General features: G+C 45.9%; 2 protein-coding genes and 1 non-coding gene across 4 annotated transcripts in view; 1 reads left to right on the top strand and 2 right to left on the bottom strand.

Moving 5' to 3' along the window:
• Med12l (mediator complex subunit 12L) overlaps positions 1-18355 on the top strand; it is a 271847-nt gene that overhangs the window by 79769 nt on the left and 173723 nt on the right. Inside the window, exons 11-15 of one of the 2 annotated variants that reach the window (XM_026408176.2) lie at positions 2671-2802; positions 5091-5217; positions 7618-7832; positions 9065-9169; positions 9992-10168. In XM_026408176.2, the coding sequence (XP_026263961.2) occupies positions 2671-2802; positions 5091-5217; positions 7618-7832; positions 9065-9169; positions 9992-10168 (756 nt within the window). The remainder of the gene's footprint in view (positions 1-2670; positions 2803-5090; positions 5218-7617; positions 7833-9064; positions 9170-9991; positions 10169-18355) is intronic. The other variant, XM_026408177.2, reaches the window with a different exon arrangement.
• Trnaa-agc (transfer RNA alanine (anticodon AGC)) lies at positions 6955-7028 on the bottom strand. Its single transcript has one exon. It is a non-coding gene; the product is annotated as a tRNA-Ala (tRNA).
• Positions 14361-15320, bottom strand: Gpr171 (G protein-coupled receptor 171). The gene has a single exon (XM_026408182.2). It carries the CDS (start codon positions 15318-15320, stop codon positions 14361-14363), a length of 960 nt encoding a protein of 319 aa, XP_026263967.1.

Below are 18355 nucleotides of genomic sequence, written 5' to 3'. Positions count from 1 at the left end.
CTGAGAGCAGTGAGGAGGACAGCGCTGTTACACTCTGGGAGAAGAGCAGCCGACATGGCCCAGAGGAGGCCTGGCATGGCATGGGGACCTCAGTGAAACTGGGGTGCAGCTTTTAAGGGAGAGGACACCAGCTTCCTGGCCTGAAGGTGGTGCCATTTGTCTAAGAGAAGGCACATAGGGGAGAGGGATTCTAGAGGGAGGACGAGCTGAGTGTGGGGTCCATAGGTGTCAGAGTTTGTGGGACAGCAGGTGGAGCTGTGCTGGGACCTTCCTCAGGGAGGGGTGTTGCAGTAGCCCAGAGGTGAGTCCTGGGCCACAGACGTGCATTCAGCCTGGGCTTCTCTTCCCCAGTTTCTGTGGCTGTGAGAATGAGCAGAGGTCACCTGTGTAAATGGACAGAAGGTAGCTTCCCCTCTACAGTCCTCTGAGTGGAACTTTGCTTGTCCCTTGAGGCCCCAGGGAGTGTTAGATCTCACTGGGTTTAGGTAGGTCTTTGCTTTTCTTTACATTTATTTCTGTTTATCTTAGATTTTTCCTCCAAGGCCCCTTTACAGTTTTCCTTCTTTGACATACAACAGTATCTTTTCTTCTACGTCATGGAAGCATAAAATGAAAATCCACAGTCCCTGCATGTGGATAAACCTGTGTCCTCAGTATGACTGTCCACAGGTGCACTTCATAGCACAACCTGTGCAAAATTTTCCCCTGGCTGAATCTCCCACTTACCGCCCAGCTCAGCTCTGTGTGGGCTCTTGGTTCTGATGTCCGAGGAGTGTGACTTCCAGGGTGAAGAACTGAGCCTTCCTGTCCTCTGCGGTACCTGAGGATCTCCTTAGCATCTGGGTGCCCAGGTTGACGGGTCTTCCTCTGGCTGCCGGGCATCATTTGCATGCCATGGGCACAGAGTGCTTAGCTTGCTGATCTTCACAGTGGTGCACGCGATGAGTGAATGTGTATTTGCATTTCCTGAAGAGATAGTGGGGCCACATGGCTGCTGCTCAGCTCCCCCAGGCGTGTGGTCATGGGGTGTTCTCGTAACTCTGAAGTTCATTCAACAGTGTGAAGCCGTTGGTCCTCCTCCTACCATGCCACCGATCATGTGCAGAGGCCCATGTAGCTCTCTCCCCCTGGTAATGAGTGTTCAATCTCATGTGGGGCCTTCAGGGGGAAAACGGTTAACAAAACAGAGCCTGCAGGCCTGCCGGGCTGGCCAGAGGAGGTGCTGGGCTCTGCAGCAAGTACAGTCCTGTGTTAAGTTGTAACAGTTTTTATCTGATTTTGAAGATGGGGGTAGTTAAAAAATGTGAGCATGATGCAATTGCTGCTTAATAAAAACAAATAGCAGGATTTAGGATAACTCTTGACATTTATATTTCTATGGCAGAAGACCTTTACAGTTTGCTTTTTTTTTTTTTTTAAGTGTTGTCCAGAAAAGCTTTGTATTTAATTGAATTATTTCCATTGTGTTAAATTAAGAGGCCCAGAGCTCCCTTGGAGGTGTCAGCCCCTGGTAACTTATTTCTTTGTTCTGAGTCCACATGTTAAAATGATCAAATTTAGGATAGGATGAGAAAGTGTCTTGGGATGAACTTATTTCATGTTCTGAATTGTTCGATAGTGTCGAAAGCTGGTCAGGGATTCTCGGATGACCTCTCAGAATCCACACACCTACAGGGGCAGGGTTGGGCTGAGAGTGTGTGTGTGTGTGTGTGTGTGTGTGTGTGTGTGTGTGTGTGTACACACTCTTTTAGGGAGTGTGCTCTTAACTATGTCGCCATCTTACATGAGTTGTGGATTCTATAATGTTGCCACCCTCTCATGTGGTGGGGGTTGTTGACATTGTGATTGTCTGTCTGTCCAGTGTGGTGGTCACACCTGGGTATGCTGACACCTTGTAGCCAGTGTCCCATTGCTTGGTGTGGGGACATGGAAAAGAGAGGACGGGTTGCATGGAAGCACTCTTTCTGCTGTCACCACCCTCACCTCCACCCCAGAGAGAATTCATGTCACTTGGGCCTTAAGTCCCCTTGTCCTCTATCCCTGAGGTCCATTCCTAGGCTGGCAGTGGTTCTGGGTGCTGTGCTGAGCCCCAGGTGGACCCAGGCTGCAGTGTGGACCAGGTCTACTTTAGCTGCCTGTTCTCTTGGTGTGCCACTGTCTAGGTGGCTGTTTCTGGAGCAGTGGGTCTTTGTCAGCCTTCCAGTCCCCCTCTGGTTTGTCCTTCTGATTCCTCATTGTGCCGGCTGTTCAATCACCCAGCCTGGTTGAGTTCTGAGGGCCGCCGGCGACAGAGGTCCTAGGGCGGCCTGACTTGGGGGCGGCCTGACTTGGTAGTGGCTGCTCATGGGGCCAGCAGTCATTTCTCTTTCTGTCTGGATGTAAGATTGAGTTCTAGCATGTGACCCCGTGCACGCCAAGGCAGCTGAGAGGTTGCCTGTTCTGAAATTGTCACCCATCCAGTATAGGCAGTTTCTTAGTAAGTGATCTCCTTCCTGTGACCTAAGTTTTTATGCTTTGATTAAAAATGATTTGGAGGCTTTTTCTGAAACTCCTGCAGTAAATTATGGGAAGAAGGCCTCAAGCTTGTTGGCCTCCGTTGCCTGCCTCCTGATGGTCAGTGGGGCAAACCTTTCATTTGATGTGGCGGTGCCTGTGTCTCTCTGTCCTTAGGTCGCCCCCAATGATGAAGCCGTGGTGACACTGCTGTGTGAATGGGCCGTGAGCTGCAAACGGTCGGGCAAGCACAGGGCCATGGCTGTGGCCAAACTCCTGGAGAAGAGGCAAGCGGAGATCGAAGCCGAGGTGGGTCCTTCTCCTTCCTACCTGTTGATGCTGTGGCCTGCATATCACGTGGAGGGGGATGCTTTTTCTCTTTCATGTTCTCTCATTTTCTTTTCTTTTGAGGAAAAAAGGGAGGATGTTTAGATGCACCTAAGGAGGAGTCCGTGGCAGGTGCTCTGTAGGTTGGTACGGCCAGGGATGGGTATTTGGGACTAATTCAAAAACTTCACCACAGGTTTAGAAGAATGGAGTCTCTCCCTCTAAGGCTGAGATACTTGCAGCGCGCGCGCACACACACACACACACACACACACATACAAGTGTGCTTGAGGCACACCGACCTCTAGGACATTTAAAGCTTCATTATATTTTAGTGGATTTGGAAATCCTTTCTTGAAGCAGTTATGATTATGAGAGATCAATTTACATTGGTTTTCTTTTTTTTTTTGTATCAGGGATTGAACTCACTGAGCCACATCCCCAGCCCTATTTTGTATTTTATTTAGAGGCAGTGTCTCACTGAGTTGCTAAGCACCTCGCCATTACTGAGGCTGGTTTTGAACTCGGAATCCTCCTGACTCGGCCTCCAGAGCTGCTAGTTAACACATGTTCCGCCATTAAAGCTGTGGTGTAGATGACAAAGGACAATCAAAGCCAACTCCACCAGCAAGAGACAACCTCTGTTGAAGGAAAGCTTTCTTGTGACTCATCTTTCCTGTATGTGCACCTGAGCTGGTGCCACAGGGAGCGTGTGTGTGATCTGGAGAGGCCCAGCGTCCCTCACCTGGATGGCTTGCTGGCCCCTCTTGCCTCACCGCTGCTTCCTCTCTTGTTCTCTGCTGCCCTCCACAGCAGCCAGGGGCATGAGCCCCATATCCAGATGCCTCTCATGCCCTGACCCTGCCCCCCCCCCCCCCGCAATATCTAGATGCATGTCATGGCTCTAGCTTCATTGTCCCCACCCCTTCAGTTCACTAGCACTAACACGTGAAATGGGCAGAAGAGCATCTCTCCTTCCCCTGAGAAAGCCATTCATTCATCGAGAGCTGATCTCATTGCTGGAGGTGGGGCTTGGTGGGGTCATCCGAGGCCAGCAGACCCTGTTCCCCACGGGCCGGCCCAGAAGAGCCTGTAGTTGCCTTTTCTCTACATGTTGAATTGCATGAGTCAACATCAGGAAGCAAAGCCAAGTTTCCCAAATACTTCATGGCTCCTTCTCGATGGCTTTCTTTTGACACGGTCTTTCTCCTCCTAGTGTTCTGTAATGCACATGCTCACGGAGACACATCACTTTGAAGAGATTCACAAGCAGACTGCTTGGCACTTTTAACAGACCTAAGTGTATCTACATCTAAAAGTGTTCTTCCCAGCGGTGTTTAGGAATAATCGATTTCTCATGAACATTATGATCTTTACAACGTGACTTTTGCAAAAAGGATAGACTGGGGAAATGATAATCTAATTAATATTTAATTATGTTAATATTAATGAATGAATGATGAAATGGGAAGAATCAGGGATATCAAAAGAATAGAAAATGAGTTTTTGATTTCTTCTAGATTTTTTTTTGATCACCTTTTAAATTCATTAAGATTGTGAAAGCTAAGGGCTGGGGTTATGGCTCAGTGGTAGAGCACTTGCCTAGCATGTGTGTGGGTTCAAGTCTCAGCATCATAAATAAATAAATAAAATAAAGGTTCATTGACAACTAAAAAAAAAAAAAAAAACAAGAATGTGAAAGCTAGACACCTTCTTGAAGTGTCAGCGTGAAGCTGGGAAGTTCCCAGAGGTCCTAGGCCACCTTAGTGGAGAAGTGTGATGAACAAGCAGAAGAATCTTTTAGGAGCAGTGTTTGCTTTCTCGTCTGATGCCTCCAAGCACAGTAAACCCTCAAGTTGGGAACACAGATGCAAAGGAACCAGACCCAGTAACATATGGCAGGAACTTCAGAGTCCATTCAAACTGAGTTATTTAACGACCAGCACAGAATATGGTCAGCCATTCTGCTTATGGCTAGGGCACAGCCTGCCATACTGAGCTAGGCACTCTGTGGGCGCTCCTGCAGTGCTGTGCAGACTTGAAGACCCAGGCATGGTGTTCTGTGAGATCAGTTGACTTGTTCTGGGTAATTCTCCCCAGCTTTTAGAAATCATATTTACATATGATGGATGATATTCAGGTAAGTGCAGAAATCTCAGTTAATTGTACGTGTTTTAAAGCTCAAATGTTGGTTACAGAACAGAGTCATGATCTGCTGTGACTGCACTTGCCCTGTGTAACTCCTGTGCTTGTTTATTTTTCACCTGTAGAGATGTGGCGAATCAGAAGTCCTAGATGAGAAGGAGTCCATTTCTTCTGCTTCCCTTGCTGGCTCTAGTTTGCCTGTTTTCCAGAATGTTCTGCTAAGGTTTTTGGATACACAGGCTCCCTCATTGTGTAAGTAAAAAAAGGCCTTTGCTTCTCAGTAAGGTTCGACCCTCCCCACTTCTTATTCCTATCTTATCAAAAGTTCTTGGAACTGAATATCATGAATGTGTTACTAAACAGAATTTAGTATCATTTATTTAGTGGAAACTTTTAGCCAATTTTAAAATCAGTCAAGCATCAAATATTTTAAATGTTTAGATTTTAATAACTTAAAAATTAAGTCACCTCACTTCCTTAAATTCAGTGTACTGTTTCTTCTTTCTATATCTTTCAGAAACAGGAGCTATGACGTTTACCTGTGTATCTTAATCAGAAATTTTTATTTTTTAACCTGTTTTCTTAATTTTCCAACATTCTAACTTTTGCTCTTCAAAAGTGAAGAAAATTAACCATACTTTAACTAGAGCCTTGATACAAGGAAAAATTTATAAAGATGGTTAGCTACATTCATGATACCACCGTTTCTTGGATTTTCAGTCTCAGGCTATTTCTCTCTCTCTCTCTCTCTCTCTCTCTCTCTCTCTCTCTCTCTATCTCTATCTCTATCTCTATCTCTATCTCTTTGATGCTGGGGATCGAGTCCACAGGTGCTTGCCCACTGAGCTACATCCTAGCCCACGTTGAAAAATTTTTATATTTGAGACAGGTTCTCACTAAGTTGCTGTGGCTAGTGTACAACCTCCAATCCTACCCAGTCACCCAGTCACCGGGGCTGCAGGTGTGTGCCATCCGCCCTGCTTTGTCTTTTACTTTTATTGTTGGTGAGGAATTGAGGGTTTGCGGCATGTTCCCCCACTCCCCCCAGGACACTTTGGTAGGTAGTGCTTTTCAGGTTTAGTGTTACCATGCAGGCACAATGTATCTGGAGATTTTTATAAGGCAGAATATAGCAGATAGGATCTTACAGCAGATAGAGATGGAACAACAGGAAAATGTCAAAACACGGAAAGCCGTGGACAGGAGAGAAGGGTCGGGGAAGGGAGAAGTCGGAGGAGTGAAAGGAAAGCAGCAAGACTGCCTTGTTCGGGTTGTGTGAGGCTTGTGCTCAGGTTCTTGGGGACCAGGGGCTCCCTTTCAGTTATACAGTGATTTTCTGGGCTGTAGGAAAGCCAGCCTGGAGCCCAGCGGGTGGCTGGAAGACAGCAAGCAGAAAAGGAAGCAGAGAAGGGGAAGGACCCAGGGGACCCAGGGGGGAGGCACATCAGGCAGGAGGTTAGCAGGGAGCACCTGCGGGCAGGGAGGGCTTATGGCCCTGGTGCTCCCCCCCCCACCCCAGCCGGCTTCCTGGTCTGTGCCCTGCTGGTTCCGGGTGGCATTTCCTGCCCCTGGAAAGCTAGCTGGGCTCCTTCCCATAGAGGCTGCTGTCTCTGGAGTGGTAGGGGCCAGAGGAAACACTTCGAATCTAGGTCTAGGAGTGCAGCCCAGTGCTCATGGGAGAAATCCGTTTCCTGTTGGCACCAGGGATTGAGCTTTGCATGTTTAGTTTTAAAATTTTTTTAACCTTATCCAAAGGTGCAGGTTATTATATGGGTTTATAGAGTGCAAGCTTTTTTTTTTTTTTTTTTTTTTTAATGCCATGGATTGAAGCCTGGGGGTACTTAACCACCGAGCCACATCCCAAGTCCTTTTTGTTTCTTTTATTTCTTTTATTTATTTATTTATAATTTTGAGACAGATTCTTACTAACTTCCCTAGGGCCTTGCTAAGTTGCTGAGGCTGGCTTTGATTTTTTTTTTTTTTTTTTTTTGGTGATGCTGGGGATTGAACCCAGGGCCTTGTGCATTGCTAGGCAAACACTCTACCAACTGAGCTATATCCCCAGCCTCCTGAGCTGCTGGGATTACAGGTGTGTGCCACCTTGCCTGGCTTCATAGAGTGTGGTTTTAACATTGAAAGTCATAATGTGAATTAAATAGACTGGTTTCAGATTTTACAAAAGAGTAAGGGCTCCAACTTTGTGTCCTTTTTATTCCATTTTTCTGTGTTCCTTTCTTTCCAGTGAATTCTGATTCTTTGTCTGCTTCTTCTTCTTCTTTCCAAATGCCATGTTAATGTGGTGTATCATGAAGTTTCTTGGAAACGGACACACATGTCCTACAAAATGCCAGTCACACTCAGGACATTAGGAAACCACGGCCTCTTTCAGTAGAAGAGCTGGGTGGGCGCTGGCCAGGCCTTCCTCTGTTACCTGGAGGTGGATTCCTCAGGGCCCTCTGCTGTTGCACCTAAAGGGTGCCCAGCACACTGGCACTGCTTCCCAGTCAGAGCCCAGCAGTCACAACCTGCCTGTCAGCGGGGATGCCATTGCTGCATAGACCCTGCAGTGACAAGGAGGGTGGGGGAGGCAGGGAGGTGCCCTTCCCCTGGCCATCTCCGTTGAGCCTGGGAACGGGACCTGCTTTTCCACAGCGGACCCCAACAGCGAGTGCGAGAAGGTGGAGTTCGTGAACCTGGTGCTGCTCTTCTGCGAGTTCATCCGTCACGACGTCTTTTCCCATGACGCCTACATGTGCACGCTCATATCTCGAGGGGACCTGTCCGTCACCGCCTCCACGGGGCTGCGGTCGCCTGCTGGGGAGAATGTGGACGCGCACTATCCCAAGGACCATGAGGTGAAACTGGAGGTAGGGCTGGAGGCAGGGCAGGGGCCGGGCTTCAGCCCTGCCAGGAGTCACCGTCAGAGGGTGTCACCTTGGTGATGGCGGGGTGATGGCTTTTGGTTGTGTTCTCCTCAAAGCTTCTCTGCCTCTTCTCTTTGCTCAGAAAGGGCATTTGGACTCTGGTTTATACTCCCAGAGTGGTCTTTGTGTACTGGAAGGCTGTTGATAAACAGATTGGGCAGCCATACGTTTTTCACGGGATGGAAATATGTGCTTCTGGTTTTAGGTGACCCAGCGTCCGGGTCTTTTTTAACGTTGCATCCCCAAGTGAGTTTTGGCCCAGCCGAGTTTCCATTCTAAGGAGCCTCTTTCCCCCACTCACTGCTTATGTCACCCTTTTAAGCATAAGGGGAGATTCTGTGTTAGTCATAACACATCGTATTTTCATTTCAATTAATTATTTTCAATTTTTAAAATATGGTAAAATTGTTCTTTTATGCTGTATGACTGTATAATTTTCTGCCCAAGTGCTGGTATTTTGGATATTGCTCCATATATTTAAATTTTCAAGATAAAAAATATGAAAGTGGAAGTTGGAATTAGTGGGAAATAGTAACCCTTCCTTAAAATAAAGTCTCCTGTTGGTTCTGTAAGAGTTTAGTCATATACCATTATGTGTATTTGAAATAGTGCCTATACTTGTACTTTTAAAAACCTGGTGTGAGAATTGTAAGCTTGAGTTTATAGTTCACACTCTTAGGATGTTTTCCTAAAGGTACAGAATTCTGAAAGTTCTTGTTTCATTACAAATACTTTTATATCTTAATTGGAACCCAGAAGAAGGCATAAGGGTAAAAACTGAAGTTCTTTGACCTGTTTGCATGTTTTCTGAGCTTGTACTTTCCCTTTTCTGACCTTGGGTATCAGGGTTCTTACGTCATAGGTATGAACTTGTGTTTTCTGGCTGAGGAAAGCTGGGCCTCTGACTGGGGATACCCAGGGGAGGAATCACGGCCACTTTGTTTTCCATCAGGAAGTTGGTGTGCCCTTCCCTCAACATACCATGACAGAACTTTCTCATGGTGGGGAGGGGATGTGGGCGTCAAAGCTGTGCATGTTCAAAGCTTCCTTCAGGTTTTCTGGGAACAGACAACATGGGGGGTGGAGGGGTGGCGATGCCGTAGCGCTTGCTGTTGTTCAGTGTGTTCTGTGAACCATAGCCTTTATAGCAGGACTCTCTCCCTGGCACTCATCAGGAGCAGAGCATCATGGCGCACATGGGCATTGACCCAGGAACCGCTCACATTTTTGATGAAGTAGACAAGAGTGACTTTAAAGCCGACTTTGGCTCGGAGTTTCCAGTAGGTTCAGCCTTTGCTTCTCACGACAGTCAGCCCATCCCCTCTCGCCAGCTTGTGTCCACCTTTTTGTTTCTTGCCCGTGTTGCAGAGTGACTTGTGCACTTGTGATGTGTGTTCTTCCCATTCCTCCCTGGCTCCAGGGACACTTCACATGCAGGTGTCTCCCCTCGGCTCACCATTTTGCTGTCCTCCTACCCAAGGGTGACTCCTTGGTGCATCCTGAGGTCATCACCTCTCAGGAGTGCATGCATGTGGTTTCATTGTGTCTGTGCCTGTTGCTCTGCTGTGTATGTCTGGGCTCCTGAGCAGCAGCTGTGTGCTCGGGAGCTGTACATTAATCCTTCTCTGTGTTTCAGGATAATGATGATGTGATAGTCACTAGTCTTGGTGTGATACTCCATAAGACATATTGTCTAGGGTGCATGGGAGGCCCTGATGCCTGTTGTTTGCTAATCTTACTAGTTAGCTGCTGCGATGTCCCCACTTTCTGGAGCAAGTGTCGCCCTGAGGGGAACACACGCACCCCTAAGGCTCCTCCTTCTCTGATCCTCCAGGAAGTGGTCACATTGGTCCCTTTTTAGCCTCTGTGTGGTTTTCATTTTCACTTGTAAGTGGGGCAGTATTCTACTAAATTCCTACTGATCTGAATGTGAATTTTGTGGAAATCAACAACATTTTTGCATGCTCTCTACTCAGTGGTTAAGCAGGAAGGGGTGTTGTTACAGGAGCCTCTTTTGTGTGTGGAGATCTGGAATGTAGCTCTGTGGGTTGGTTTTTCCCTCTTTCATTGATAATCTCCAACATTTGTTTTACATGACTTAGATTTTTTCTCCCATGCCTGGAGAGTCCTGTGAGAACGCCAACCCTTCCTTGGGCAGAAGAATGTCACTTAATGGAGAGAAGTTGGCCAAGAGGGAAAAACCGAGGGAGTTGATTTTCCCATCTAATTATGACCTCCTCCGCCACCTGCAGTATGCAACACATTTTCCTATACCTCTGGTAAGTCACCCCTTCCCCCAGCTAACAGCCTGCTTGCTCTGTTATAAGGTCTTAACTTCCGAGTGCCAGATTACCCACCTGCGTGTTGGACTCACACCTGTGACTGCGGTGAGGTTTCCTTCTGCTGCTCTGTTGGTTGGGGTTCTGATCACATGGCTTATGTCCTGAGGTCATCCACACTTGTGGAGTGACATGAGTGGCTGGCTGCAACAGAATTTCTATATTTGTATGGTTTTGTGAAAAGCATCCAAGTCACTGCAAGTGATGTCCCCCTGTGACCTCCTTCTCCATCTGAAAGTCATCTGCTCAGTAGCCTTGTGCTGCATGGTGGTAGGTGCTTTTGGTATGACACAGATGAGTAAGACTTTGGGGGCGCAGGAAAGACTAATGAGTCAGGATAGAGGCGAGTGTTCACCGCATAAGAAGGGATCCTGTCCGCGCCGAAGTTGAGTCAAGTCCAGGTGCCCACTGGAAGGTAAGCCACGAAATTCCTGGGCTCTTTTTGCTCTCAGAGGAGGAGTGGTGGAAAGGAGCCTCTGATTGGGAAGGGGCGACATCAGTGTAGCCGCTGTGGCCAAGCGGGGCTTGCTGGCTGTGGTTGGAGAACAGACAGCAGGCGGGCGAGTGTGGCCGCAGGTTAATGTTGCGTCTCCCCATAGTGATGCATTTGTTCTCTAGCGAGATGGACCAGGGTTCTGTATCTCTAGTGAACATGGGCCAGGTTCTCAGTTCTCCGGTTCCCTTGCTTTTTCCTGCAGTTCTGTGGTAAGTGCAATCACGGTGCCTCATTTTCTTCATGAGATGCTTTTCTAAATAATGTTGAGGTGTGTGGTGTGTGAGCATGTTATTCTCTGGCTGTCTTTGGAGTTTTGATCAGAAACTACATATTCTGCTAAAGTGACTCTTTTTTTGGTAGTTTGGAACATCCTCCAAAATCATTCAAAATCACTAAATCCATGTTTTTATCTTAGCACAATGAAAAAATCCTTTTTCTGTGTGTGATTCATGTCTGTGGCTATGTCAAAATGAGCCAGAACTCTTTTCTTGCTCATCTTTGTCTGAATATCTCAGCCGTTTTCAGCTGTACCAGTAGGCACCACCCACAGTTTATTTGGGGCAGCAGAAAGGGTAGCCTTATACTTTAGAGATGTGTCTTGAAGAAGTTATGGATGAACTATCAGATTCCTGGGGTATTAAAATATTCAGAATTAAAGTCTGAGACTTAATAATAATGATGTATCAATATTACCTTCTTGGTTTTAATAAATGCACAATGATTTTATAAGGCTTAACATTAAGGGGAACTGGGTGGAAAGTTTACAGGGTCTCTTTGAACTGTCTCTGCAGCTTTTCTATAAGTAAGTCTGAAATTACTCTAAGATGAACAGATGATTTAAAAAAAAAAAACAGGCTCGTTGAGGCAGGAGGATCGAAAGTTCAAGGCCAGCCTTAGCAATTTAGTGAGACCCTATCTCTAAATAAAATATAAAAAATATATTTACAAAATTGTAAACAAGAGTTTCAGGTGGCTCAGTAGTTAGTTGACCCTGAGTTCAGTCCCCAGTACTCTTCACCACCCACCCCAAGGAAACCAACAAGGAGAGATAAATAAAGCTAATATGGCATAATGTTGCCCATGGCAGGGGCTTTCCTGTGGTGCTCCTGAGAAAGCAGAGCTTTGCATCTGGGCGCTGAGCAGGGCATGGGGCATGAGCTTCTCCATTCCACTGCTTCTGTGGCTGCACCTAGATTTGGGCATCCTAATGACTGGTCTACTTCCCTTAGAAGAGAGAGCATTGTGATTTCAGGGACCAGGTCCATGATGAGTCCAGACATAATGAAACTGTAATGCCATCCTAGCAGAAGTGCTTGTACAATTGGTGTTTAGGACATAGCATTTAAAAAAATTATTATTACTATTTTCGTACTGGGAATTAAACACAGGTTGCTTTATCACAGAGCTACACCCTTGATCCTTTCTTTTCTTTCTTTTTTTTTTTTTTTGAGACAGGGTCTTCTTACTTTGCTTAAGATCTCACACACAAAGTTGCTGAGGCTGGCCTTGAACTTGTGGTCCTCCTGTCTAATGCTCCTGAGTCACTGGGAGCACAGGAGTGGGCCACTGCACCTGGCAAGATATAGCATTTTTAACAGCTCTCCACCACTGATTGTCCTGAGTCACCCTTACCACCAGTACAATCCGGAGACCGTCGGGGGAAGTAGAGTGTGCTAGGACGATCAGTGCTGCTGCCGAGAATGTGGCTCTGTTCCTTCAAAGAAAGGGGAAGTCTGATGACCCACCATGCTTGTGAGGAGAAGGCCAAGAACTTGGGGATTCTTTTCACTCTAGTGTGGCCCCAGTGAATAAAGACCAAGGGGGAGGAAAGGGGTTGCCTGGCGGTCCATAGACACACACCAGCTTCATGTACACTGCTGCACAGATGCCATTTTGATCTGCCCATCAGCAAGCCTGTCGTTCAGGCCACCAGCATGCACAGGTGTTCTCCAGCCTGGACATCGGCCTGCGATGCTGATAGCGTGGCTGTCCTTGTTACCTGCAGGCCAGATGTGTCCAGACTTACCTTGTTACACATTTTTTAGTAGACACTTTCTGCATTTTGTCATTTATAATTCATTTCAGACTCAGAAAATATATTTGCAAAATTGTAGACAAGAGTTTCAGATTTTAGAAAAGGATTCTCCACATGCAAAAATGAGTTCAGAATTGGACATGACACCCAGGGCCACTGTTTCTTAACCATGGTAGACGATGCGGTCTGCTGCCAGCTGTTGGTCAGGGTTTGACTAATGATGCTGAGGGCTGAGGCTCACATGTGCTTGCCAAACTTTCCCACCCTCCTCCGACTGACTGCTGTTTACTGCCGTGTGCTGAGGCCTACCTGTATCACTGGCCATGGAGAGAATTTGATCAGAGCCAGGACCCTGAGCACTGGAGTCTCCTGTACTTCAAATAGCCTGCCCCACGTGGGGCAGGCTCATCTCCCTGGGCCCGAGCTGGCCACCGGCCCAGCCCTTGTGTCCTTTACATGGCCTGCTGTGTGGCGCTGCTGTGTCTGTTTTAAGACCATCTGGAGCTAAAAATTTTTCCATACCTTCCACATGAGTTTCTGGTTTGGAAATGATAGTTTCAATACCTGGTATAATCTAATAACTCCCTTTGAAAATGAAATAGGGCCTGTGTGTTATCATAATATGACAAAATAAAAACATGAAATCACTAGATTTATTATTACAATAGGAAGCCTTTGTAATTTACTGATTGAATATAAGCATATGTAACACATTAAAAATTATCCATGAATTTTTAAGTTTTTTTAATAAATAAAAGCTTTTAAAATATATATATATATATATATAATATATATATATATATATATATATATTTTTTTTTTTTTAGTTGTCAATGGAACTTTATTTTATTTATATTCGGTGCTGAGAATTGAACCCAGGGCCTCACACATGCTAGGCAAGTGCTCTACCACTGATCTACAACCCCAAACCCCAAAGCTCTTAGCTATTAGAAAAAGTTTGATGTTAAAACCTGGAGGAGGGGCTGGGGCTGTAGCTCAGTGGCAGAGCGCTTGCCTAGCATGCATGAGACCCTGGGTTCGATCCTTAGCACCACATAAAAATAAAAAAAAAAATAAAAACCTGGAAGAGTAGCAGACTGAAGGATTACTGTTTTTTAAGTAATGAATTCAAAATAAATCAGGCAACAGGTGGTTTTGTATACTTTTTTTTTTTTGTCTTTTAAAGTTATCTGAAGTCCTTTAAAATTGTTTTGCTGAGGGGCTTCTTGGAAATTCACAGGGAGCTTATTTTACTGTTTCATTGGAAAGGTCAGTTCTGGGTAGTTAAATGAATACCTGAGTATGTGTCATGGACACTTTTTGATTTCAAGGATACTGCACAGATTGACACTGGTTGAACAACCCTCTTTGATTTTCTTGTACAAATATCTGGGCTCAGTAGTTTGACAACCGCAGTAGTAGTATGAGATTGGCTTGCATTTAGAAGTTGGGTTTCTGTGTAAGACAGTCCACATTTGCTTGCTGTCTGTATTTTTTATTACCAAGACCCCTCCCCCCCTTTTTTTCCCTGCCTTTCAAAACTGTAAATAGCTTTAAAGGTCCTGTAAAGGAGGAGGCAGTAGCATGAGAAGCCCCACATTTTACACATCATTTTCAGACCTTGTTTTTTCTTTCTGGGCCTTAGTCTCCTTAGGTGAGGCAAATGTCTCAGTGACCTTAGAGCGGAATGCTTTTGAGAGATGATAGTACAGGATGGGGTCAAAGCACAGGTTGGACACTGCCAGGAGCAGCGTGGCCTCCTTGGCTTTGAAGAGCGAGATCCTGGTGGAGCAGTCAGAGATGACCTCCGTCTGGCTGAGGGTGTACGGGATCCGCACGATGTGGTAGGGCAGGAAGCAAACGATGTAGCCCGCCGTCACCAGGAGGATGCTGACGAGGGCCCGTCTCACGTTTGGGTAGTTTTCATTATCTCTGTTTCTGTAGAGTTGTCGAATCACAAGGCAGTTGGATATTAAAATGATGGCTGAGAAATTCAGAAATATTGCTACACATATGAAGTTGGTCAGCAAATGCCAGTTTCTTCCGAATTCATTTTTAAATTCCATGCAGCCTACATTCGGCTTTTCCCGGATGTGTTTGATGGGAATTGCCATGTTGGGGACCATTATAAGAAGGACCATGAGCCACACAACTGTGGAGATCATTTTTGCGAATCCAGGTTCTTGGATGCGGTAGATCTTGCAGCTGTGGATCAGCTGGAGGTAGCGGTCAATGCTGACAAAGGCCAGGAAGATGATGGATAGGTACATGTTAATGTAGATCAGGCAGGCTGTCACTTGGCAGTGGAATATCCTTAGCTTCCATGGCGCCACACCCAGGTCCACAACAATTTTCACTGGCAATGCCAGAGTGAGCAGGAAATCGGCAGTAAGCAAGTTGATCAGGTAGATGCTCACACACCTGTGATTTGTGGGGGTCTGTGTAAAAGCCCAGGCTGCAAAGCAACTTCCGATAATTCCAATGAGGAAAACCAGATAAAAAAAATAAGTGAAAGGCTCTAGATCTCTGTAAACTGGACAGAAGGATGAGCTGTTCATCATTTTCAGGGAAAGAAAGGATGGTTTCAACTAAAACCAATAAAAACCCAAAGAATCTGTTAAGAAAAAGGGGGAAAGGTTAGTAATTAAAATTAGAAACTATTTTCTTTAAAGCCATTTGCATGCATAATGCCCTCTACAGTTCTTAGGGGGTCCTTTACTAGACTGCGTGACCTGGGGGACTGTCCTGGGTTGGGGCAAGCTTGGGTTTCATTGTCTGATGCTGTGGCCTTGGGGTTTTGTTCTGGCCCAAGGTTTTTTTGTGTTCTGATAGCTCTTATCACTGCGCAGAGGATGTGAGATTGCAGAGATTCTGAGAAGTTCAGAGAGGAAGCTGGTGGTGTGACTGTCAGCAAGGCACCCTGGCTTTCTTTTTATGGGTTTTGTAACTCCTCATGCTGGGAGAACCTAAGCGGACAGGATGGCCACAAACCCATTGGATTAGAAAAGTGTTACTTGAAAAGTATAGTCTTTAAAACTGTGTAGCCTGTTAGAACATTTTCAGTACCAAAATTTCATTTCATTTGTCTTTCTAGCAGAGAGAGAGAGAAGGGTTAGATTCTGGTCTTGGATGGGTGCTTTTTATCTCCCTCCAATTACTCCTGTGTCACAGTGGAATATACCTGTGGTGTCCAGCATTGGGTTTGAAGATGTAGTACAAAATGTTATCAGAAACACCCTGCAGCTGTGCGCGGAGGCGCATGCCTGTAATCCCAGTGGCTCTGGAGGCTGAGATAGGAGGATTGTGATTCCAAAGCCAGCCTCAGTAAAAAACGAGGTGCTAAGCAACTCAGACCCTGTCTCTAAATAAAATACAAAAAATAGGGCTGGGGATGTGGCTCTGTGGTTGAGTATCCTTGATTTCAATGCCCGGTACCCAAACAAAAAAAGACCTTGTAAGAAATGCTAATTGGACTGTTTTATACAAGTTATACCTCAGTTAGCAATTCATTTTTAGGATTTTATTAATATTGTATGCTGAGCATGTGTTGAAGTGTTCTTGGGGGATATTAGGTTTAATATATTAATGAAATTCCTTTCTCCTGTTTCTTCTTACTTGTTAGAATGTCACTACTAGAAAAACAAACTATTCTTATGATTTGGTTTTCTTGCTGTTGGGCAGTACTGGTACAGATGTTTCCCTGGCAGTGTTTCCACATAGTTTTGTGAAAGATGTATTTTAGAAGCTTCTGGAACATAGATGTTTGCTCGTTGAGGAAGGCTCTGCTGCCTTAGTTAGCATCAGAGCACCTGACCTCACCACTGGTGGTTTTCCTTCTGTGGTAGGTTAGGGGAAGTCAGGAGCCCAGAGCCTGGAATCAGGGTTGAAGACGACATTAAAATCTCACCATCTGTCCCCACATCCCAAACCTGGTTGGGTTTATTAGGGGGGCCAGGCTAGGTGGGTCCTTTGACAGGGCCACAGGGACTCTTTTCTGGTACTGCTTTTTTCTCTGAGTAGCACCAACTTTTCTTCATTTTAAAACTCATAGTATTACATTTGTGTCTTGGGGGAAAAAAATTATATACAAACTGTTGTCCTTTTTTTGTTAGGTGTGGCGAGAGAATGGTGTTTTACCACTGAACTACATTCCCAGCCCTTTAAAAAAAAATTTATTTTGAGACAGGGTCTCACTAGTAGCTGAGGCTGGCCTTGAACTTGCTCCCCTCTGCCTCAGCCTCCTGAGTCACTGGATTATAGATGTGTGCCATTGTGCCTGATCCATATGTAACCTTTGTAAAAGTTCGAAATACTGCATGTAGTGGCTGACTTAGAGAGTCACATCAGACATTTAGTCTCTCTTTAAAACAAAAGGACAGACACACACTTTTCGATGTCTAAATTTTCTCAAAAACTATTTGATGAACTATTGTGTCAATCTTGGAATGAAACAATATGTGCAAAGAGATTAATAAGACAGTTGCACCTAAAATTCCCTAAGTTAAGGTGTCACTTATAAGGCACATGCCCTTCCCTTTATCTGCCCCAACCAGGGCTTCAGCTCTATGAAAAATGTCATTTTATATCAAACTCAGCCGGGACAGTGGAGTACACACTTTGTGCCTGTTGACGGCTGTATGTGTGCCATGAACCTTCCATCCCTCCTGTGGGATAGCTGTCATTGTCTGTGCTTTGCAGACAGCAGAGTGAGCCATAATGAGGTTCCCTGGTCATGGTTATGTAGCTCTCAGTTTTAGAGCCAGGACCCCAGTCTGCTCTCAGAAGCTACATTCCACACCACTCCAAAACACTGTCCCCATAATCATCATGGTAAGTAACACCGGTGAGGGATGTGATGAAGATGCTTAACCATGCAGCCACCAGTCCTCACAAGACCAGGCCTTACTAGCCACGGCAGGATCGTGTTCTGATGTTCTGAGCAGTGTTCAGGTGAAAGCTGAAGTAAGATATTCACTCTTGACCTTCCCCTGAGCACTAATAAAAGAAGTGTCCATTCTCCGAGCATTTTACTGTTTCATTTTACAATAAGTACATTTAAAAACTAAGCCTAGTTAGACTGAAGTTCCATAACTGAGGTCCCTCCTCTGTCCCTACTACCCACTGCTCCCATGGCTGAGAGGCAGGCCAGGGCCCTGCATGTGCTCAGCATGGGGTCTGCTGCTGTGTCCGCTGCCCATCCCAATTCCCTGTTCAGGTTGGTGGGACCTTCACTGTCTGAGAACAGGTCCTGCTGCCCCGGTACTTTGGCAGGTGATAGAGCTCTGGGATCCCAGGACATCAGTGATGGGCATAACCTTTACTGAGAGCATCCAGTCAGGCGAGGAGACCAAGGTCTGCCTCTTGTGTGTTACTCAAGGTTTTGCAGTTTTCAGAGCAGGGTGAGGAGCTGTCCTGGAGCATTGTCTTCTAGGCTCCTTGCCTTTATGCTGGTTCATCCCAACTCCTGCCCATCCCCAATTTCCTTGGTGCCTGGAGTTGCCATTTATTTGCACCTTGGAATCATGAGCAGCCTTTTCACCTCTGAGTCCAAAAACTAGTGTCATTGTGCCCTGATCTCACCTCCCACCTGTGCCTT

The sequence above is a fragment of the Urocitellus parryii genome, chromosome 2 (assembly GCF_045843805.1).
Source record: "Urocitellus parryii isolate mUroPar1 chromosome 2, mUroPar1.hap1, whole genome shotgun sequence".
In the NCBI taxonomy this organism is placed as follows: domain Eukaryota; kingdom Metazoa; phylum Chordata; class Mammalia; order Rodentia; family Sciuridae; genus Urocitellus; species Urocitellus parryii.
This window is presented reverse-complemented; position numbering and strand designations above follow the sequence as displayed.